General features: G+C 40.8%; 1 protein-coding gene across 1 annotated transcript in view; it reads right to left on the reverse strand.

The window, feature by feature from the left end:
• Positions 1–25,258, reverse strand: part of THSD7B (thrombospondin type 1 domain containing 7B) — a 259,051-nt gene that overhangs the window by 143,998 nt on the left and 89,795 nt on the right. The window contains 2 exon segments of the mRNA XM_031057310.1: positions 20,225–20,422; positions 22,014–22,169. Coding sequence (XP_030913170.1) covers positions 20,225–20,422; positions 22,014–22,169 — 354 coding nt within the window.

Below are 25,258 nucleotides of genomic sequence, written 5' to 3' on the forward strand. Positions count from 1 at the left end.
GCTCATTTCCTCATAAGCATGAGAAACCTATCACTGATTGTTATCCAAGTGATATTCCCAAAGTAAATTGGCAATTTGCAATATATTGGCAATAGTAGACCCTTTTTCTCTTGCAGCCCCAGAAACCACCCCAAAAGTGAGTTGGCATTAACACAGGACCCTGAAAATTCATAAACAATAGTGCAGCAGATGAGGTTGATCTAAGTTGGCAAAAGTCTTGTTTTCATATACAGTGAATGCTAATGATAATAAATAATTGGAAATACCATCTGGACTCTTTAAAAAACCTCTTTCTCCAAGTCTGCAATTGAATCTCTACAAAAAAGAGGATCAATGCAAAAGAAAATGAAAACAGTAAATTAAAATTAGATTTATGCCAACTACTTAAAACTAAGAGCTCATTTAGAAGCAGTTAACACAAAAATGCGTTCTAGTTCAGCTGCAGAGTCTGGCCTAAGCTCATAAAGCAACTCTGAGAGCTCCCACTATCCATCAGAAAACGTTCAGAATCTGCAGGACCAAATACCAGCTATTTTTTATTTTTATTATTACTACTATCTTTTTCAATTTTGTCTCTAATTGATCCACAAATCTCAGAACTGAGCTTCTAAAAATTGTAATAAAGAAAATACACCCAGCACCACAGATGATCATCAGTCAAGGGTCTGGATGAATGTCTGAGATCTGTTCTTGACCAAAACAACACAAACAGCAAGCCACGACCTTTGGTTCCTGAGGAGAACTTCCTACTGCACACCCAGGTTTAGCCAAGTAGCAGCTGTGCATGTAAAGTACATTAGACAATTTTCAGCTGGGTTCAGTTACTTCTGGCTAATGTACCCTGACCTCTGCTTGAACCACTTTTACATAATAAAGCTGTGAATTTTAGGCAGAGTGTTTAATTCCCACTGTGTTTTGCATACTTCATTTAGTACTTAAAATGGGGATAAATCAAATATAGGAAACACAATATTAACAATATTTTCTGTGTGCTTCCACTTTGCCTATGAGGTGGAACTTTAATTACATCATTAATAACAATGCCTGCATTTTCAGACAGTAGTGCATCATTCCTCTAGTGCCATTTAAACTGCATTTGGTCTCTAAACTGCTCCACCCTCTGGAACTGGTTCACTGATTATACTGGAACAGCAGCCTCATCCTGCTTGCACCTCAGCCACCATGGCATCAACAGAAGAATTTAAAGGCAGGAGCCACCTATCATGATCTAAAATTGTTTATTTAGAAAAGTTTCCTGATATTTTTCTCTCTCCAGAAAGTTTCCATAGATTTAAAGGTGACAGTTGCTTTCAGGAAGAAAAAAAAACCAAAAAAACCAACAACGACCAAAACAAAAAATTCATCAATGTTTTTTCCAATTATTCAGCATCCAAACTGTTTAAAACACATTAAAAAACAGGGGAGTCTGCACCAATAGCTGCTCAGCTTTCCCAAACTGAGTGACAGAGCTAAAACCTGAAGACTGTATGAAAAAATGTCAAAAAAAGGTCATTGCCAATCCTTTTGTAGTGCCCTCATGGTGCAGCCTGAGCTCACAGAAGGAGAAAAGAGGGAGATGACAGAGGACAACAAAAAGGAATGTAAAGGAAGAAAACCAGGAGAAGGAACTGCCTTTGTTGTCAAAATTTCACCAACCTGGGGCTGTCTCAGAGAGGCTGAAGGACCATGTGCTGAGGTGGAAGCTCAGACAATTGATGTTTGCTGGGTTCAGTGCCAGCAGCTGCCCACCCACACTGACCTGGTCCTTATTTGCTCCAAAGTATGAAAAAAAAAGAAAAAAAAAAAGAAGCCCAAAGGGTCCATACTGATACCAACCAATCATCCCCAAACAGATTTTCCAGCTCCTGCTAGAGAGCTGCTATTTTAACTTTGCTACCAGATTAAAGGAAAATACAGAATCAGTAAATGGAATCAGATGAGCACACCTCACCCCATTTTTAATCACCCAGAAGTGTCAAAGCTGTCAGGAGACATTTGGACACGCTTTTCACATATAAGAATAGAAACACAAAAAGCGAAGAATATCCGGCTAAAATTTGGTTTTCTACCACTAAATTTCTTTGTGTGAAGAAAGCAATAACCTCTCTGCAACTTAGAAAATATTTTTGTTCTGATTATTCAGCTATTAAAATAGGAAAGTGTCGTTTCATGACAATTGCTTTCGGCAGGAGATATTTTACACTTACATTTGCAAGGAATAGGAATATACAGAAGAACAATATTAAAACCTTCAGCGTTAATCTGTATTTTCAAAGCTAAGCACATTTTGACAAACTTTCTAATAGACACTGTTCAAAATTCATAACATATATGAGCATGATTACATTATTCTAATTTATTTTCTCTCCCCTCATGCACAGCAATAAAATTTTACCTTTGAACTTATATTTATTACAACTTTCACTCTATGAAGGGCATGCAGGCACAGAAATATAATAAAGCTCTGCTAATTCCATACATTATTGAAATCCTAACGGTGCAAATGGTATCTTACTGTCTTCATGCATACTTAAAATTTCAATCCAAAACCTATTCCCTTAAAAGGGATGGTTAAGCAACAGTGTGTGTTTTTCATACATTTGTAAATTGCTGTAGCAGAATTATATGTTATATATTCAGAAAAAATTATGTAATATTAGTGTTTGTTTAGGTGTTGTAAGCAAAAACTTGACAGATGCTAAATAATTGAGCGCTCCATCCATCAGACTCCTAAGCACTATAAAAATGCAGAGAGGGGAAATGCTAGAGAATAGCCTTTGCACACCCATGGGCTGCTGTAAATTGTGTCTAATTCCAGCAGTGAAAAATCCCACTGACTTCCCCAAAGTCTGTGAAGTGTACAGCTATGCAGGATCGCTTTGAAATTAACAAAGCACAAAAGGAATTTAGACCAGGAGGATCAGGGGTCACCCTGATCCATAACCTAACCCATAAAACAACGACACCTGGCTAAGAAAAACATCAGGACTAACACACAAGAGAAATTCGGGGCATCTCTTAACCTGGTGGATAGAGCAGCAACTGATCCAGCAATCCAGGTGAGGGAGGAGCTCCTGCAGTCAAGTAGATGACAAAGTGTAAGAGTTGAGTCAAACTGCAAGTGCAGTATTGGCAGAGCTCCTCTCTCCTCCAAAGGTCACTGCGCACATTAGCTCCAGCTCCATTGATTAGCAGCTGAGATAGCAGCACTGCACACTCCTCTGAGCCATCAGCAAAAGAGACAAGGGGGTGACTTTCTGCATACCATGTCCTCATCACATTCCTGGTAATTGTTCAGTCACAGATAAGGCACAAATAGTGAAAAAGCAGCAGAACAGAGTCCTCTGAAAACATTAACAGAAACAACAACCTTTATGTTTGGCACTGAGGCATCAAAAATGATAGCTATTATTATGGCTGTAATTACGTGCCTGGGACTCAGAAGAATTACATTTTGCTTCCCTGGAAACACAGCCACGTGTTTAACACCTAAACCCACAGGAACAGGTCTCCCCACCATGGCCAGTTTGCAGAACGCCTGCAGGACCTGAAGACATGCTGCCAGAAATGGTGCAAAGGGCTCCCAAACTCATGGGGTCCTCCTGGAGGCAGGCGGTGCCAGCTCTCAATTTCGGATCAAATTTAAGCTACTGAGCCGTTCTGTGCAACAACAAGCCCTGACAAAACAAGTTAAACCTCACCTTTCCACGAATTCCCAGCACCAAAGAGCAATGCAGGGAGCAGCTCACCACAGCAAACTACAATGGTGTGTCTCTCCTATACGAAGGTGGACTTTCAGAATCAGCTATCCCAGCTACCGAGCCAGAATTCAACAAAACCTGCAGAAACGTGGTCTCAACCATGTCTGGTTTAGAGAGGAATACTCTCTTTTAAAAAGTAAGGAGAAAGGTTTTTCTCTGAAGCCAGACAAGCAGAACAAAATTTTTACTTGGTCTCAAGCAGTTAGTTGGAACCTATTCCATTACGGACTTTAAGTCACCTCATTGGCAACACAACCTCCCAACATATTGAAAACCAGCAGGAAATGTTGAATTAATACATATATGCTAACAAGCACTCCTGCAGCCATGAATGTTTAATCCAGTTTTTCACTAGCTGACACAATCCCCCATGGCTGCTCTGTGGTTTTGAAGCTTTGAGACAAGGGAAGAACTAGAAGGCAAGGGCTGCAGAGCAGGGAACCACAGAAAAATCAGAGGGAAAAGTCTCCGGAGAAAGCCTGGAGCAGAACACTCACAGCAAAAGAGGAAAGGCAGAGATGTTAACAACTGGAGTGGGATGGAGGAGGGAGAGAAGGGCAGGAAAGTGAGGAGTCAGGAAGTCAGCCTCTCTCTTCAGTAGTTGTGGGGCTACACCTAGATGATGTGTAGAATACTTCCCAGCAATATACAGGATTTTAACACTTGTGTGCTGTGTATACAAAGAGATGCAGAATGAGTTTTCAGACAGTGCAATACTGCCTGACTGCATATGGTAACTTATTACACACGGGAAAAAAGGAAATTCTACACACCTTTGGGGTCTTACCAATACATCTTAATGTTCTGGACCATGACAAATGATTGGATAACAACTCTTACTCCCCTTGTCATCATCCATCTTCTTAGGAGGCTTATTTCTTCAAATCCTGATGATGAACCTCTGTAGTCACTTATCTGAGCAGTGAAAATTTATTGCCTTTACTAGAAAATGAAATTCTCTTCCAGGAGAACTGCACTGGACACAAAAGGGCAAATTTCCACCCTAGAGTATATGGATGCATTTTCTTTCCCCTTAGTGGAAACTATATACATTTATCCAATGTCAGGATTTAGACCAAAGGGTATCTCCTGTGTTAATAAGAATGGCTAATTTCCAATTAAATGAGCTTACAGATCATCGAGATGCCCTAATGAGAAAAAAAAGAGATAAGGCCACATACTAATCCTGCTTTCACTGCACATATTTAATAGGGCTGCCAAGGCAAAGTCTCCAAAATACTTACTAATTACACTGGACTGCCTCCAGCTGCTGTCACTGCCAGGGAATGGGCAAACTTTGCAACAAACCAACCCACCAAGAGTTTAGAGATGATATTATTATTTTGGGAAAGCCTTGAAGGGGTCAAGAAACAAGAAAATAAAGTAGTTCAAGGCTGATTTGGACAGAAAGTAGTCTGCAGACTTCATAAGCAGCTGCAGAAAGATATTTTGGCACAGCTGGGAGCAGCTCCCAAACTGGCAAAAGTGCAGAGTAGATATTCCACAGCATCATGCTGGAATTAAACAAACACTGTCCCCAGCAGATACAGAACCTGTAGTGGCGACTGGAGTGTAAAAAGAAGAAAAGCCACAGACAGAAGTCTATAAACTCTGCTGAAATAATCCAAAAATGTCATCTTATCTGTGTGTTCAGTGGCAAAATACAGTGCCCCAAAGGGGGTTGTTCCCAACACAGGGAGAGCCCAAACACCAAAGGATGACTGGAAGACATGAAGGCACATCACTAAGAAAATCAAGTTCCTACTTGTGTCAGTCAATAATGAGAACTAGCAAATCTGTGCAGGTGGCATGTGACCCCCAGGAGAAACACTACCAGGAGCAGTCTCTGCAGCCTTCTCCTCAAGCTGCAGTTGGGCCATGAACAGCTCGAGTCAGGAACCTCCACTCAAGCTTTTCAGTGCAAGAAGGGCTGGAAGAAGTGCAGGTGCCCAGAGCGACACCATAAATATTGATCACAGTGCTCATTCCACTTCATTAGCCATGGAGCACACAATGGCTCCCCTGGGAGAGGAAAAGGCAGGACCAATTTTAATCACACTGCCATACTGAAATGCAAACCTTGTGGAATATTATTTCAATTACTGCCGCTTATTCATGCCAATTTCAGCCTATTAAAAAAAAAAGAAGTGTTTCTGGACAGTCAAAACTCTGAGCTGCCAGAAAGGTACATCCACACTACATTAATCAGCCCTGTGTAATGATACCCAAGAGAGCCCTGCAACCAGCAAAAAGCAGTTTTTCAGCCCAGCACCTCACCCTGGGCCCCTCAAAAACACAGGTCATTAACCAGCAGAATTGTTGCTGCTGCAGCTGTGGTGTTTCTGAGCCACAAACTGGTGTCTGGCAATGAGGGGGCCCTATAAACTCAGTACCTTACTCAGACTGACTTGCTGTGGTGGGCTGACTCTGGCTGGGCACCAGGTGCCCACCAAGGCCACTCTGCCACTGCCCTTCTCAACTGGGCAGGGGAGAGATTATCATGGATTATCATGGAAGGTTCATGAGGTGAGTTAAGGGCAGGGAGGGATCACTCACCAGTTGCAGGCAAAACAGACTCCACTCAGGGAGATCAATTTAATTACCAGGATAATAACAAATAAACCTAAATCTTAAAACACTTTCCCTCCCCTCCAGGCTTCACTTTAATCCTGATTTTCTCTTCCTCCCCTGTAGCTCACTTGCTAGCAAAACCTTGACACTCGAAGCCAATACACCTACATAGTACAATACATAAATCCTAAACCATTTAACCTTCAAAAATATATGTCTGGGAACCCTGCCAGAGAATATTTGAAAGGGATTACAGTAAATGTATTAGTTGTCACTTAAAATTAAAATATGGATTTCTATTGAAACTCTATATAAGGGGGACTTTTCCCCCCAAAATCCGTTAGTTAGCAACCATGCTGAACGAAGGGGAAATTGTACAGCCAGCTCAGACTACACAGGGCAAGCTGATATATTTTAAAAGCTACATTTTTATCTACTGAAATAAAACATTTTACTTTTTTATTTTTCTACTTTAATCAGAATATAACCTCATTAAATGACAGTGTGCGAAAAGAACATATAAACTAGAAAGAAAATATAAAAACTTTCTGAATAATTTAATGTTTATTGCTTTTAGACTTTGATATTCTGGTCTTTACTACTTAAATGCAGTTTAAATGTATTACTTGCCACGGCCTTTACGTTAAACCCAGTAAGTCTGCAATTTGTGATAAAACTCCTTATCTCGCTCTTTCTGAACCTCCACAGAGATCCAAGGTTAATTTGCAGATAATATTACTTCATGAAATAATTATCTTAGCCTATAGTACTTAAAATAGCTGAATTCCAGAAAGATAGTTTAGCAAATGAAGCTGTTAGGGCAGCAGATGAGGCTGCTCCCAGGGGCACACACATCCCCACCTGGCAGCACCTTCACTGGGGGCAGAGTCTGGGTACCCCAGCTGGAGCAGCCACTCCCACAGGAATGCAGGACAAGGATGTTCCATGAAAATCAGGGATCCAGCCCCATCCAACCTCCCCCTCCAAGCCCCCACATGCCAATGGCAAGGCAGCCTCTGCCTTCCTCTTCACAACGCCAGCACTTGCTGAAAAATTACTCTCTCCGGCCATTCTTTCTCATCCTGCTAATTTTTCCAAGCATCCTCCTATTAAACTACACAAATATATCCATTTAGTAAACATCCCATTAACCAGGTCAGCATACAGTGTTCACAACTTATTATGGAGCAGCACCAAATCAGTCACAGAAGCAATTATGCAATTCTAGAGCAGACAACTCGCTTTAATCTTCATATGGGGCCGGGGATGTACATGCCAATGTTCATTCACAGGACTCATTCATTTCCAGGTATTGTATTCCATTTGTTTCACCCTCATTTACACTGCACTCGTGTCTTTTGATTTGTAAGTTTTGTGGGCTGTCAGAAAATATGAGCCCAGTGCTCCACCCTTCATGTCAGGGATTTTTTAATTGAATTTAAGGGTATTTATACACTTCTAGTGCCTGGGAGCAGTGGGAGAGGTTGGGCTAGATATTTAGAATCAAGACACAAACTGTTACTTTATAAAGCTTTACCTATCAGTAACAATAAAAAGGCATTTAAAAAAAAAGAAAAAAATACCCAAAACCAAACATTAAAGAAGTGAAGATCTTTCCAGAACTGTTTAAAATAGGCGGTTGTAGAGAAGAGAAATCAGAGCTAAGAATCTGGGAAGCTACAGTTACAACACAAGGGGGAAAAAATGCCTGTTAAAATCCCAGCTTTATTCAAAGACATGCATTTATTGAAGTGTCTTGGGAAAACGGGATGCCATATAATATTAACAAACAAGAACATGCTCTGTCAACCACATGCAGCACCACAGACATTTTGAAGACCTAAATAAATAATGTATTAGAAAACCTAGCCTAGGCTGAATTAATTCAGACTCCAATGATATAAATGAACAGCAGTAGTGGAATTATTTCCTTGGGACTTCAGTCATATATAGCATTAAAAGTTAAGGCCTTAAGATACTTATTGATAGGCAAGAAAGTGAAATCCTTAGATCTATGCATGCCCAGGGAGCATTCTGCCCAACTTAGAGTCTCAGAGTTTCCAAGAGAGTTACCAAACCACTCAGCTTTATTTGCAAACACCATGAAACAGAACAAAACACCCTCTTGGCTCTAGTCCCCTTTGACACAGCAGTGAGTGTACAACAAACAGTGCTGACTTGGTATTAAACTTGGGAAATCCGCTGCGACCGGGCCAGGGGAGTGATGGGAATTCTGTATGTGGCAACAAAAAATGCAATTTGAACTTACAGGATTTTGGATTTTACAATATACTATGGGCAGCCAAGGTCCACCCCCTCCCTGTTTCAATCAGCTCTGAAGCCTTTTCTACAGAACTGCCCAACATTGATCAGGTTCATGAGGACTCTCCAGTTCTGCTGTATTTTCACTACAAAACCAACGTGGTTGTTTATGTCACAACCGCATTTGCCAGTAACGAATGGAAACAACCATTGCTGTACCTGAGTCCGTCCCTGTCCATCAGGGACACACCTAGGTACAGCACCACAGGAGATGTGGAAAGGGGCCAGGTGAACCTCACACCAGCTGGAAGTGACTTTGTTCCTCCAGCAAAGCACCCTGGGCTCACCCAGACCGAGACAATTCCCTGCTCACTTGTCAGATAAGGATTCTCCCTCCTTCCAGAAAAGTCACTTTATAACCATCTCACTCAGATGCAGAGCCTGAATCCCCGTGGACAGCACTGGCCACAAGACCAACCCAAGAACTTTGTGAGATTATTTTTTCCTTCTCAGGAATATGAAAGGAAAAAGCAGTGTTGTCTGTGTGCTACTGCCCCAGTCCATGGGGGTGTGTTGGCTCATTTTTATCAGTTTTTTCTCTTTCTGGTCTTGATAATTACAAGGTCAATGTGAGGGTTCATTGGTAACAACTCCACCAAGCAACTGATGGCAAAACATAAACCTCAGCTGTCAGAAAGGAGCTGGGCAAATTTGTGCTTACAGTCCATGTCTCCATAGGAATTTTTTAATAAAGCATCTATTTTAAGAACCATGACAAAAGGTGACTCTAAAATTACACAGTAGGGGAAGACCAGGCTTCACATTGTAAAATGCATCCCAAAAGTCCAGGATGATTCTGTTTCTAAGGAAACTCCCCCTTATATACATATACATATATATGTTCTCTCCACAAACGTGGCTCTGACATTTGCAAGCTGCCTAAAGATACAAACTGAACAAGCTGTTTATTTAGAAGGGGACCATAAATTATCTTATCCTGTTACTTGTTTAACTCTCCTAGACAAAGGCAGTACCTAATTTGAGGCAATTACAGCTGTACTTCATGCAGACAGAAAGAAAAACACCATACAATGGAATTTTAAATTGTTCTCAATCTCCTCAGAGAGCTAATCTTTCTCAACTCACTAATTCACATTCACTCCAGCACTTCACAACAGCTCCCATTTATTAAATACGAGATTCAATCCACAGATAAACAATTCAATAATGTAATCTACACTTAAAATAATAGCTTTGCTTCAAAGTTTTGGGGGGAATAAGGAGTTTTCCCTCTCTATAGCTGTTCTTAGCATCATTTCTTGTCACAACTTCAGAGCTGAAGTCGTGTGATCAAGGTGCTCTGAACTTGTGTTTCCACACAAGGTAGGATCTGTGTGAGGACTGAATCCTGTCCCACAGAACTCACTGAATTCAGTGGGAAATTTGCCAACAGGGAAATGCTGAAGAGCATTTAGGAGCCATATCTTACAGCTGTTTTCCCTGCTCTCCAACTTCTCTACTACTTCATACGTGTTTTTTCTCTTTCCATTACTACCACCTGACTAATCTCAAACTGCTGCCTAATGAAGAGTGCTGGCATTACAATACTTAATTAGAATTAAGAGGAAGATTTACTTTAAAAACCTGACCAACCAATATGCCCCAGAGCCAATCTCAGTAGTGCAGAACTACCCCAAAATTTCCACGTTCCAAATTCTTAATTAAAAGTTTGTCAAAACTTCTTATTTTATGTCAGGAGCCTTCCCCTCCAGCATCCATTAACCTCAAAACAAGTGATTAAATTGTTTTTAAATCAGCTCTACTTCATAAACAGCTTGATAAAAAGAAACTCAAAGAAAGTAGAAGACTTATCTTTCATTTCCACTCAACAGCCTTCAGAACTAGTGTATAAAGGTGGCTCTCACAATCACTCGTGTTCAGCACCGAAGGAGTTTCAGCCACAGAAAAAGCTTTCTGTAGGGCCACCCAGCAGGGAAGGATTAAATTACACAAAAAATCCCTGCTTTTTTCCCTCCACTGAAGGGCTGTGGTCAGAGATCAATGTGAGGAGCTGTCTATTGAAGTTACTGGAATTGTTCCCTTATTTAAGCCTCGGGAGAAGGTTGGTGCTGACACCCAGAGCAAGGCACAGAGCCAGAGCCAGGGTGCAGCTCCTGCCCAAGAACAGGGAGCACTGAGACCTCCTGGCTGCTCTAACCCTTCCTCCTCCACATCCCTCCTGCAGACTGAGCTGCAGGGCAGCCCCCAGCCCCACACTCCATTTCTTACAGATATTCACTACCAGTCTCCTGTCTGCAGAATCAGGTTCGGTTTATTACTACTTCATACAGAACTTAACTGGCTTATTTTGAAACATTGTTTTCTTCCATGAGTCATGTCATGGGATTTGCACTCCATCCCACTAAACCTCATACACAGAATGCAATAAAATATAGCCAGTCATTTCTTAACCCTAATGACCTCCTGTTTAATTTAAGCCTTTTATACTGTCCTGACTATTTCTCTTAGGAAAAAAGTCTTGGCTAAAATAATTTTGAAATGGGAATTGGGCAATTTTCTCTCTATTAGAATCTGAAAAATATCACATGTGCCAAATACTATTTTCTGGTTTGATTCAGCCTGGCAACCTAAGAAAATCAGAATTTGCCATTGTACAGTTTATCCATTAGCTGAACACCAGAAAATATTGAAACATTTTATTAAAGTAACCCAAATGCCTTAGAGACTCCACTGGGGATGAGGAGGATAAAAAGATGACATCAAGTATCCCCATTACTCATATTCCCCAAGAAGCTGTGAGTTTTAAAGTCTCAAATCATGGTCAAGGAGTATGGTCTGCAATTTATCATATCTACATATGAGAAACCCTTCAGCAAAAGAGCCAGGAAATCCTTAATCCCCTTTGGAACCCACTTAATCCAAGAAAACAGAACCCTTATGGATGAGATGAACCCTCACTGTCACATCTTCCACCTGCTACTCCTGGTACCTTCAGCCACATTTGGGTCACAGATGCAGAATTTTGTCATTAGTAATAATTTTCAAACAGATCCTTCCAACCTCCTTCCTCTTTCACCCACTTAGTTAATTTTAGAACTTGTCATTAACCTACATTTTTAACACCACTCTAGAACAATCTTACTTTGCTCACATCTTTTTCTGAACCAGAGTTCCCTAAGAAATGCAATAACTCTCCAAAAAGAATATGAACTACCTATACGTGAAGTTCAGCTTAGTTTAAAGAAAACAGCCAAGCAGGTATTTTATGCTTCATTTCACTGAGAAAACAGGAATTCCTGTTGGTACTTACAGGTATTTTTCTAGTTTTGAACTGAAACAACTTGGGTTTTTCTTCTACAGTAGGGACAAATCCAAAACAATTATACAATTTCTTTTCCAGACTTAAAAAATTAGCTGTAAATACTTCAGCAATTACAAAATACAATAGAAGAACTTTATTTCAGTCTCATAATCAAAAGGTTAGAAAGCATCAAACTCAATAAAGGTTCCCGAGACACTAAAAGCAGCTTATTAAAAAAAAATTTAAACTACATATGTATGCACTAGCCTGGTATATAAATGCTAATCCTTCCATGAAGTTTCTTCAAAGCACTTGCACCAAAGTAACAGACCTACAGGTCACACACACCCCCCTGCTCTTTAGGTAACCTTTACCACAAGCTCAGATCAACGTAGGTCAAACTTATTCCTTAACATTTAAAAAAGAAAGGGCAGTACAGATCTTGCCATATTAACTGATGTTTATATTTTTCTTAATGTTATAGCTCCCATTTCTGAAAGGGCTACCTCGACCCTTTGTTCCTAACCTACAAGTGTTTGAAGCTCAGGTTAATTTTTAAAAAACATCAGCACCTGTTGCTCTCTCTCACAGTGCAAAGGGGGAGCTGGGTATTTGAAAATCCAGCTTCTCTGCTGGAACAGCCATAGGGAAGAAGCAGCCTTTGCCCTTCACCATTTCAGCAATGCTCTGAAGTCTTGTAAAACATCTCTTGAAGACAGAGGGTATCAAAAAGGAGCACCAGATACTGAAAAGAATCGTGGTTTTGCATAGCAATTCATTTGAGGGCATTCTGCACTGACCACAAGCTCACACTTAGCTGGCAACGAAAAAAAATAAGTTCACAGGTGGCTATAATACCTTATAGTGACAGCACAGGAAGGATGAAAGCTGGCTTTATTCCTGATAAACCCCACTACATCTCCATCAGCCAAATATGAGGAGCTAAAATTACCACTAGATACCAACTGTAGCTGCCTTCTGGGTGACTGACACAGGACACACCACCAGCATTTGAAAAAGCACAGCCACAGCTTTGCTGGAAATCATACAACATATCTGCATCCAAAGATAAAGAAAATAAATCAGAGTATGCTTGAGTTTAACCTCACAATTCCAACCTTCCACCTGTCCAGCATTAGATATCTCAGCCTGTACTTTAGAGAAATATTCCTGACTGCAAGACAATTATTTACACACACATAGCTACCACAAGAATCATTTATAGACTTTTCCATTTCTGTTTTCTTTGGCTGGCAGGCCACATGCTTGCTATAATCTTGAATGAAGTAAAACTGTTAAAGTGTGACTAAGCAGAGAAAGCTCTAACTTTCCAGCAGCTTACCTTAAAATCAACCTGAGGCTGATCTTCTGCTTCTTTTGCAGACATCAATTTCAGCAGAGGATTCAAAGACAGTAAATTCTCCTGAACATGGCAGTGTCTGTCCTCACGCTGTTTGCACACCAGTCCTAGAGCAGGGCACAATCTGCATTTTGAGTTTTTAAATGTTTCCAGCAGGAGACATCAAATATTTGGCATAGTACCAGCTGCTGGAAGGCAAGGCTTGATGGAGGTAACTAAATCCACTCCACCTGGCTTGTTAACAACCAGCCTGCTCAAAAAGAACATCAACCTTTATGACTACAAGAAACACAGGTCCCAAATCCACAGAACAACTCACACATGATGCTTCAGGATTCCTCAAACACTCATAATACTCAGCCCTGCTACTACACTGCAATATCCTTCTTCCTCCATGGCTGCTAAATGAGAAATATGGATTTTATCTAATTGCTAGAAAACTTTTGCATGTTGCCTTTTAGAATCTGTATTTCTAAAAGTCAGGAAAACACGCTGGTTTGGGATCAGCAGCTCCAGTGACAGGGTACAGTGAGATACACTCAGGAACTAAGAGGAAACCACTTACTTCAAACTTATTTTCAGCAAATTGAACATGGTATATCTTTTCTCTGAGAAGCATGAACAGAATCTGCAAATTAACTTTATATCATCAATCCATTGCAAAATGAAAAATCATGAACTCTAACCAGGGAAGAACTTGGCTTTGCTGAGAATGGACTTTAAGAGGTCTTTTCATACCTAGGTGATTCTATGACTCCTGTTAAAACAGGACTGGTCAGGTGGCTGCTTCTCTCGTACCCTGAAGGAGGAAGAAAAGCAGCTGCCCTGTGCCCTTGCAGCCCCTTCCTCCTACAGGATTCAGGCTCAGGTGGTGGGGATGCTCCAGCCCCTTGGGATGCTCCTGGCCCCTGGGATGCTCCTGGCCCTTGGGATGCTCTGCACAGGGCAGAGCAGGGATCACAGACACTCTTGGGGACCACAGGACACACTGGCACTGACCTGGAAGCACAGACAGGCAGCTGAGCACACCACTGTTGATATTCTATCCCCAAAGAGTCTTCAGCTTCTCCAAGTGCAGAGCTTCACTGTCAAGCCCTGGCAGAATGTAATATTGGATCTTAAACTAACACTGCTTTGATTACCTTACTTCCCTTTACTCCTCGCTTCAATTCCAACAGGATTTCAGTGTCTGCTCTGGCAATTGAGTTGTGTGAATAATGGATTTCTGTTTGGGCACTGAACCAAAAAAAAAAAAAGAGAGAAAAAAAAGGGAAAGGGAAAAGGAAGAAAAAACTAATGTTTAAAGTGGAATTGAAGAGAGATTGGGGGAGGATTTAGGAAAAAAAAATTCAATGTAAGGCAAAATGTTGTTTTAATCTGAAAGGAATATTTTGCTTTTGCTAACAACCTCTTTTAAAAATATTTTGAATTCTTAATTTGTTTAAGACTAGTTCATTTGCCAAAAAAACCCCAAAACATTAATCATTTAATCTAAAAAATGCTGAAAGAAAACATTTTGTCTCTGAAATACTATTCCCTAGTTTTACAAATAAAACTGCCAGATGGAACAGAAACTCAGAAACAGATGTATTTCAACCCAAACGTACTTTTTCAGTGAACTTATTAACACTGAAAAACAAAAATCCTCTTATCTTTTTGGTAAGCACCAGGTTCTAGATTCCAACTGCCTAGAACCAAAGAGATGGCACAGGAAAACAAACCAGAACTGCTGTGCTGAAGTTTCTCTCAGCAGAACCCCTCTGGCTGCAGTGTTTTATTCCTGAGCTGCCCCTTTGGCAGATGGTCCATAGCAGGGAGGTTCACCCCCCAGCCATGAGTCCTGAGAGCTGCCAGGTGTTATTCATTTTTCAGCTGAGCCTGGGGGGGATGCACAGACACCACCAGGGTGCCTCAGAGCTCCAGGTGAGGCAGGAGGTGCTGAGGATGGAGGTTTTGTGACAGGTCCCAGGACCAGTCCTTCAGGTGCTACAGGGGAGAGTCAGCAGCATCCTGGGTCCCTCTGGACGCTGCTCCTCTGGCTCAGCACCTGCATCTCCCTGGCACTGCCTGAACTCTGCATAAGGAACAGAGAGATTATTCAGCACTGCTATAAATACTGTCCTTAAAATGAAGGCACTATTTATAATAAGTTTAGATTATTTGTCCAAGCAAACTCATGGCATCCCTGCCCATGGCAGAGGGGATTGGAATGAGATGATCTTGAAAGTCCCTTCCATTTCAAACCTTTCTCTATGAATTTTAACTCCCACAAACCAAAGAAACCCTGACACCCAGGCTGACAGTACAGGGAGGCAAATACTCAGCAACATTTGAGCTGTGCTTAGATTTGTTAACCAGGAGTAGGATACAAGAGCCTGAATACAGCAAAATCACATGACCTTTGCATTAATCCCTGTTGTTGAGCTAATAATTTTCTGATTAAAACAATTAAGCCTTTGGGTATGACTTATTTCATCTATTTGATTACTTAGATACCACGCTGTTCACTGTCTCAGAGAAATCCTCTCTGCTACTAACAGTTCTTCTGGTAGGAATCTGAACAAGCAAAAGCAAATTAATAAATGATGACATGGGAATTCCAGTGAAATAGATTGATGACTTGTGGGTATGATTCTGAATAATAACATTTTACGACCTACTCAAGAGCACTGCTAATAGGCAAGAATTTGCTTATGGCACCGTCAGAAACGTTTCTAAAATGCTTGGAAAATGAATTGTTACTTTTATGAGTCAGACTTGTTATTTCATGAGTTTATTGTTATAGTTGCTTTTACGTATGTGTTCTCAGGTTGTACTCCTTACCATAATGACTGCTCTGCACAAGCTGCACAACAGGCATTTCTAAAAACAAGGTCTGGTTCCACATGTGTTTGTTTCAATCTCATTTTCTATTATCAAAGCAGCCTAAAACAGATATGGGAAAACGACAATAAAACGAGTGCCCAAATTCCTCCATCAGACTGAACCCAATATGTTTATACATTTTGTAGCACCCAAATCAAACAACTGTGAAATTACCTCTGAAGGACAAGTACTCCTGTCTGGACTGAAGTTCCACCTGCTGACCCTGAGCCAAGCCCTGCTGTCTGAACATCCCCTGATTCACCACACTCAAAGTGCTTGTACCACACAAAGACAAAAGAAGCAAAAGATGATTTTGGTCATTCTCTTAAAAAAATGAAACACAATAAGCTTTGGCTACTGCACAACTGCATTTGAAAATGAGAAAGTTTTGACCACGTTCATGTTTTGTGAACTGGAAAGTTTTCAGGGAGTTCCTTTCATCTGGTCAATGCACAATAATGTTTGTCAGTGCTAATCAAGGCTGCCCAAAATCAAATGTCAGACTCTTGCAGCTATCTGCCCAAGAACACATTACTAACAGGCAATTATTCAATTTCTTGTTGAACAACCAAAAACAACCACTCTTGAGAAAAATCACAAGTAATTCCTGAGGTGTCTGCAAATATAAAAAAAGAGCTTTCAAATAAATTCTTTTATCTGAATTATAGATCAATGCAGCCAATGACACACACAGACCAATTTTTAGTACAATCATCAATTTTCCTATACCGTGCTTTTGGCTTCACAGACTTTCCCAAATATATCTATTGACCTTCACCAGCTAAATAAAAGACACCGTCCTAAAAAATTTTATTTGTAAGAAGCATACAAAAGAGCTCTTTTTCTATTCTATGCATTACTGGACATTGTGTTTCTACACAGTATTTAATTTAATTTGACTTATTACACTACTGCCTTTTGTTGATATAGAAGAGAAGCACTCAAGGGATATGGACTAGACACTAAGAGTATCTCGCACATATTCAGTAACTTATTAACAGAGATTAGAGACACTCCTAGGTGGGAGCAGACACCTAATAATGACAAAGTAATGAGATTACTATTGTCTTCTCATTACTCCTCATCAGTGCTAAAGTACTGCAAATCACAAATTACAGACTCCAGCTACTACATAAAACCCTGCTGTCCATAGTATGTGCTCTGTGGAACCACTTCACTATTACAAATTAACTTATTTAAGAAGCAAAAAAGCCATTTCTGTACCTCTGGGCTGAGCACAAGTGTTACAACCTCGAACTTCAGGCAAGCCCTTACACAGAGATGTTGTTTTGACGGGAAGCCTTCAGAGAAACCCAAAAATCAGAGTTTGACCCAGCTGTGACTTGTTCTTGAGTCACTCAAGCTCCAGCTCAGGCCAGCAGCAGTTTGTCACCTGGGCCAGTGTAACAATCTCACCAGAAATGATGGCTCTTTACCATGGAAAGAAAGGACACTACAAGGGATTCAAAGGTGAGGCTCCAGCTGGTGAAAGACATTCTTTAGCCCCTGCAGCCCACTCACCTCTCTCATGGCATGGGCTGGCACCATGGACAGTACATGGGAGAAGGAAAATGTGGTTACTTTGGAGCAAAAAGCTCCTTTTTTGCAAGGGAAAAAACAGACTCCACGTGGAAAAAGCCTCCTGTGTCTGAGCCATGGAGAGCCCAGTGTTACACAGCCAAGCACAGGTGACAAAGGACACAGGTTCAGCCACTGAGGATGGAGAAGGGAGGGAAGGACAAGAAGCCTGATGGTAAACCCTTCTGCAGCACAGCTGACACCAACAGCACAGAGGCTGCTCGTGAAGAGAAGGGAGCACACTGCAGCAACAGGAGGAGAGCACCACATCACAAAGTTTGGCATTTACATGAAAATGAAGGCATCTTGCTGGCAGGGATACAGAGACAACCCAAAGTACCCTAATCAACACACTCCAGGCCCAAATGAACTGTTAAGTTGATGATATACTGGATTTGGCATTTAACAGGGTCCAAAAAATTTTTTTTTTCATCCCTTTAGGCATTCAGTAGGAATACTGAGCAATAATGCCAAGCATGGATGACAGAATGACTGGATAAATCACTGGATTTCAGAGCTGAATTCTACAGAGGACGCTTAAGTAAATGAAAATAGCAGCACACAACACAGCTTTCAGCAGGGCCATTGCTTGCACAGAATACTGAGCATGTGTACAATGCTAAGCATGGACAAAGGCCTCATGCTATTTCACCTGTAAATGGCACATCTCAGTTTAACATAACTCCCTTCTGACCTCCTACTGCCAACTAACCAGCTACTCCAGGTAAAACACATTAAGCAAAGCTAACACTTACTCTAACTTCTATCCAAAAAAAAAGCAGAGTACTTTTTGCAATGGAAATCTAGGTAAAAGAACATTACAGAAGGAAATAAATAAGGTTATGAACAAAGCAACTACGTTAGTGAATTGAGAGAAGAAACAATTTGACTCTTTTTCCAACTTCAACAGTAAGGACTCTTCCAGACCTCTCATACTCAATCAAGACTTCATAAAGTCTTCAGAGTAATATTAAGCAGTGATCCTAACCTGCCTGGTAACCTCCCTTCACATTTCGTGGTGAAACCTTCTCAGTTTAAAGTGGACCCTGATCACATCTAGTAACAATGTTTGCCTCAGGCTGGCGGGGTGGGAAGGCTGTCCCACCATATTTTTTTTCTGTAACTAGAACATGCACAGAATAATCGAAATGAAAAGGTTATTGTGAGACTTCCAATACCTTGTTGAACAATTGAGTGAAAAAGAGACACTTCAAAGGCCTGGTTTCTGAAGGATCATAGTCACAGAGAACAGTTTGATCAGAGATCAGTGAGCATCTGTCATGGAACACACTTTCTGTCCCCAGCACAAGTTGGGGCACAGAGATGGATGCTGGCACAGCTTCAGCAGTGGGAAGTGCATGGTGCTCCTCAGCAATGCCAGCCTCCACCTGCACTCATCCTGCTGGCCTGGACCTACAGGATTCATCACACATCAGCAGAGACCACTCAGGCAAAATTCAGAGTGAGCTCTTTGCTCTCCTTGACATTCTGGCTGTATCATTTCGTAAAAGTTGAAGATTTCTTTTATTCCCCCTATTCTCACAAACTCACAGGAAAACCACACAGATTTAAATACATTTCAAGGGAATCTGCACTTTTCAGACAAAGCAGCCATTATTTCTCTCTGCCAGGTTCTAGTGCCAGGGTCGTAAACAACCCACTATATTAACCACTTACCAATTAACTAGTTGTTATCACCCTGAAATTGTAAAAGAGGAATTCTCCATTGCAGATACAATATCAGGCTCTAAAGTTGCACAGTTTTGCCACTTTTGAGATGATAGCACAGTCTCGCTGTGACTAAGGACTGCAAAGTTGTGCTCCATGTAATTGAATCTAAAGATCTGACAACGGTGACCTTATCAAGAAATGAAACTTTTGGCTGAGGTTCAAACCACACACAAGAAATAACATCTTGCTGGCTGTTTGTAAACGTCACATAAAAATGTACTTATTCATTATTAGCAACTCGTACACTGAACACTCTGCAGGTCTCAAACTGCTGCCAAGGGAAGGATTACTCAGTACAATCATTTCATTTACATCTTAGACCTGTATTAATTCTGGCAGCACAACCGAGCATCCCTGCTCGTGACTGTAACAGTGTTATCCCAATGAGAGAATTATTCAGACCACAGGCTAAAACCAGAGTTCTGGGAGCTGGATTGATATTCTAAATGACCATGGAGCTGCTGACCTCAGTGAGAGCCCTGATTTAGTACAAATATCCCACTTTTGTGATAATAAGGCCAGAAATGACAACACAGAACCAGCACTGGTGAGCCATCCCCTTTAGGATAAAATGGAACAGAAGGCTTCAGGCAAAATCCTTGGTTCTACCAGCCCCAGGCTTTAAGGAGCAAAACAGTCAACTCAAAAATCTGAAAGTTTCATAAAAAATTCAGTAAGGAGCCATTGTACATAAGCACCAATTGCTCCAGAACAGAATGTCATTTTAGGAGGCACAAAAGACCACGGGGTTTCTGAGAGCAGAGCCCAGCTCACCTTTCCTGCTCTTGCAGAGAGCCTTCAGGACACGGTGTCCAGGCCCACAGTGCCCTCGGTCGGTCACACAGGCTCCCTCTGACACCTCCCACTCGTGACATCGTGCATCCTCACAAGGAATGGACTCCACCAAATGAGGACAGCCGGCCAGGGTGCCCACTGGATCCACCACCACCTGCCTCTGCCTCATCCTAAAGCCTAGAAAAACCAGAGCTGGATTAACTGGACAACAGAAAAAAAATATGTATGCAATAATTTAGTAGCGAGAGGACTATATAGGGCATCTGGAGCTGGGGGATTTAAAGACAAACAAGTGAACAATATTTACAAACTGGGTTGGTTGGGACAGCACTGTAGGTGTCCAGGCATGCAAAATCTAACAGCGTGCAAAGAATTCCAGCAACTCACATTTTTCACATTTCTTTTTCCCTTTCATCAGCATTAGATAGAAATACACATGTCAGGATATAGAAATTTACCAGCAATGCATACATTAATGTTATAACAGCATTAAGATAAAAAGAGAGAAACAGTTAAGGAACTGAAGACATAAATGGCACCTACATTCTGCCTGGGAATCCACTAATGAAAGGATTTGTTTTGAGACACAGCAGAACAGTTTACTAAGAAATTAGTATTCTGTTTCATGAAGGCATAAGGTTTTCTGATACATAATACATATCAGACCTCTTTGAAATGACATCCTATTAAACTGGAAGATTCAAATGTAAAGTGGAAGAAAAAGGTTACAGAAATAATCATAGAATTGATTACATAATCTACCTCCTTCTGAATAAAACCAAAAGTCATGTTGCTATATACAATGCAGAACTAATACACAAGTATCTTTCAGCAGGTTCTGTTATGTAAATGACACAGAATTCTAAGAAAAAGGCAGAAAAAAATACATGTGGGTTTTTCCTCTGACAGTCTTGGAGCAGGGGCAAATATACAGCATTAGTACAGGCCACATGGAAATGCTTTGGTCATGAAACAGAAAAGAAAATTAAAAATAAAACATTCCAGAGAATATAACAGATCAAACTTCCACAGTTCTCAAATTAGCAAAAAGAAATTACTCAAAACAATTTAAACATGAAATGCTTTTGCAAATATTATTATTTTTTATTATTTCGCTTTTTGTTTGAAAATTTTTGACCAGTTGAAATCATTTCACATACTTAAGCAGTTTTCAGAAGAGCTTAATTTCTAAACAATAACATCCATTCCCTGACATGCACTCCAAGAACCATCTTTCCAACTTAGAGCTTTAGGAAAGGCTCTGTGAGGAATCTCAATGTGTCACACCAACAAACACATATAGCTTTCAATTAAAATCTAGGGGAGGTTGAATTACATTTGCACATCCTTCTTCCAGGAATTTAAACCAAACCCACAACAATGAGAACAACCTCTTGGTTCCACTTGAGTCCAGATTTCAGGGCTGTGGGATGCACCTCCATCCTGATACACTGCCCTGGAACCCAGGCATGCAGTAGGACTTCCAGGGGGATCAGAGAGGGGCAGCCTGGCAGCTGCTGGCCCAAGAGACCATCCTGCACAAGTTCAGTGCAGGACAAAAGCACCTGAATCACCTTGAAAAAAATCTTACTTTTTCTTCTCACATGAATTATGGCAAAAAACTTTAAAAGGTCAGATTCCACTATGCACGTCCAAGAGCTTCATTCTGTGTTAGATTAATTTTTTTTAAGAACACATTAGGCTCCCAATGTCCAATGTGATAGCTCTGCTTCTGCAGCCCTTCTGCAATGCTGCACTCCCCGCTCACCTCTCCCTCCGTGGCGGTGCTGGCAGCTCTCGGGCAGGCAGGGACCCCACGGTGACCACGAGGACACCGCGCACTCGGCCAGGCACGGCAGGTGACACAGCTGCGAGCTGGCAGGGGCAGGACCCTGGCAAAGCTTCCCATCCACTGGTCTGGCAACTAAGGGAAAGGAAAAAAAAAGGAAAAAAGAAAATCAAGGCTGTGACTCTATCCTGGTGGCCTTAGTTTTCCAGAATGCACCAAAATCCAGTGATTTTTCAGGGTCTTATCTCCCAGGGCAAAAAGTTAATCCTGTGCTCAGAAAGGCACTTAAGAGTTTTATCTAAACCACCCTTATTCAGCAAGCCAGCTGAGACTGGTAATCAGGTGCTTTAAAACTAGATTGAGTGCTGATTTTCAGCAGTGCTGCAGTAACAAACAGGAATCTAATCCCCACATTTATGGCCAGGGAGACCTCTTCAGACAGGGCTGAAGTGAAAGACACCTAAGCAGGGAATCCAAAAAGCTCCCAGTGCAACTGGGAGCCAGGCAGAGGCAGGTGAGTAAAACCCAAGCACAGGGGACTCTCCCCATTCCCATGCCCTTCAGGGCACTGCCAGCTCTGGATTATGGATGCAGTGCCCAGACCTTGGAATTTTTTCATCTACTTCCAATAAAACTGAGCAGAGCTCTCAGATTATTCTACAGAGACACAAGCACGAAGCAGCTTTCCTGCCTGGGAGGAGAGACATTTACCTGAGCTGCCTGCACCCATGGATCTCCAATCCTCTTTATTCCCAGCAATGAGCCAATCCCAAACCCTGCCAAACTCCAGTTTAGTTGATACTGACAATGGGTTTGGAAAGTTGACTCTCTTTATATTTTCATTTATCATAAGAGATTTCTAGATTCAATTAACTTCTCTCACCTTTTTATTTGGGACAGGGGGAGGAAGGAAAAGAAAGGGAAAGAAAAACTCTTAAATCTGTCCTCTGAGTCATTATATGATATTGCATTTCAATTACATTATGGGCTGAATTTGGCTGTCTCTTTAGATAAATCAATATCAAAGCAGTCTTTCAAAAGGCAAAGGCTTGTTTGAGTTTACTTTGCCATGGCATTACCAAGACTTCATTAATTTTTATAGCTACTGAGTTTGTTTTATCCTCATTTTTATTTTTCATGTCTGTTTTTCTTTGCTTCCATGCATGGAATTGATTTTAAAAGAATTTGTAAAAACATGCCCAACATATGAGTAATCTTTCCTTCTTCTGATATTACACCATTTTCTTTAAAATTAATCATTTGAAGAAAAACACTTTTTTTTTTAGACACAAGAATTTAACGTACACAACCTTGAATTCTGATTTGCACATTCTGAAGCTGAGTTTAGACCTATCAGTCTGAAGTGATATTCAGACCAATATCAGCGCTTATGATTCCAACTCATCAGAATAATAGGATTAAACAACAGTGTGATTTAATTCTAAGCTGAAAGATAATATATTGGTAAAAAAGACCATTTTCTGAATGTTTTCTGAGACCCTGTAAGGCCTTTGACATGTTCATTTAAAGATTAGAACAAGGTGGCATAAATCCAATTCACCTGAATGCTCACATAAAGAGACCTTTTCTAGAAACCTTGCAAGTGAAGTGACAGACAGAATGAGATAAATAGTAGAGTTTTAAGGATAAGAGTATTTATTTTACCAAGAAGTCTCATGCATGACTTAACCTGCCTCTCAGCATCAAGCTTTGCAAAACTGTATCAGTTTTCTGGAAGTTCACTCGGAGAAATGAAAGGAAATAAAACTGAGCACAAATCGTCAACACAAGGAATGAAGTCCAGTCCTGCTTTGCTCTAACTCAAGGTGTTGTTGCCAGGAATGGCTCTTCCCTCCTCACTGATTTTTAGGTTGTTTCTATATTGAATTTAACAATTTAAATGTGGAAGCCTAGATACAGCGGATGATTCTCCTTCTTTGAAAACCAACCAGTGCGCCCAACATGATTTTAAATTGATTTTGGAAAAAAAAAAAAATCAAGAAAATTGATCACAAAAAGTCAAAGGGCCTACCACCCATCCCACATTCATGGATGACTTCTTCCCATTCTGATGGAAATTCCTGCCTTCCTCTCCCTGCCAACCACCCTCCTGCTCCTCTTTGTCCCATGGGCTGATGCCCTATTTAATTCTAGCACTGGGAGGTCTTTTCCCAGGAAATGTTTCCCATTTGGCACTGGAATGAGGCTGCTTGTTTGCTCACTTCCTTACATAGTTCCTTGCATTCTATAAAAGGTAAATCAGAAAATACCATTCTGATCAAATATCCAAATACATTCCAAGTCTGTGCCAGCTTATGCTCCTCACTCTACACTGACTGCAGTCCTGCAGTCAGTCTTCAGGAATAAGACCAGAACAAAAAACCCAAACTGTAATGATAAATGCATACACAATATCATCCTTTTCCAGCACCTGGCAGGTATAGAGAGACACAGTTTCCACTCAGAGTGACAGGATGAACCAGCAGGGTCCTCTTTAAAACAGAATTTCATTCTTCTTCAGCCATTTGATTAAAAACTCTGATTTCCATCTGGTTTATTTCAAAGCTTGATGTGATTTTCTCCTGTCATTCTTTTATACTCTAACAAATTTATCTTTTTTTTAATTATAAAGGAACGATAAGGGGAATTTTTTCTGTGAACTCTTTAAATGCCAAAATTCTCACACACTGCAGTCTCCAAATGGCACAGGCAGCCTGGCTGGGCATGTCCTACTCAGGGAAAAAACCTGACATTATGCCTATGATAAATGAACAGAGCTTCCAGGAATGTCTTTAGGAATGGGCCAGCCTTCTGATTTCATTCAATAATTGACTCTGTAGTGGTATTTTCCTGCATTAATACAGAAAAAGTGCTTTTTCTGTAATTATTTTCCTTGGAACAACCTTAGCCACGTTTTTGGAGGAAGGTGAAAGGCAGAAGCCAGGAAAGCAGAGTGGGAGGGGGAGGAAACATCTCTGATTCAAGTAGCAGCTTATTTATGACACTTGTTCATACCTTTTAAAATCCCATGTTCTTCCCAATCTATAGAATAAACTTGAAAAAGCAATCAAGTACTAATCTGGGAGCCTCTGAAACATTGCACATTTCTATAGCTGTTATATTGAATCTATCCTTTATAAATGCAACTGCAGCTGTTCCCAGCACCAGGGTCTTGCCTCAAGTTTGAATTTTACTATTTGCTGTTATTTTCAGGTTATTGCTAC

This window comes from Geospiza fortis, unplaced genomic scaffold (assembly GCF_000277835.1).
Source record: "Geospiza fortis unplaced genomic scaffold, GeoFor_1.0 scaffold112, whole genome shotgun sequence".
In the NCBI taxonomy this organism is placed as follows: Eukaryota; Metazoa; Chordata; class Aves; order Passeriformes; family Thraupidae; genus Geospiza; species Geospiza fortis.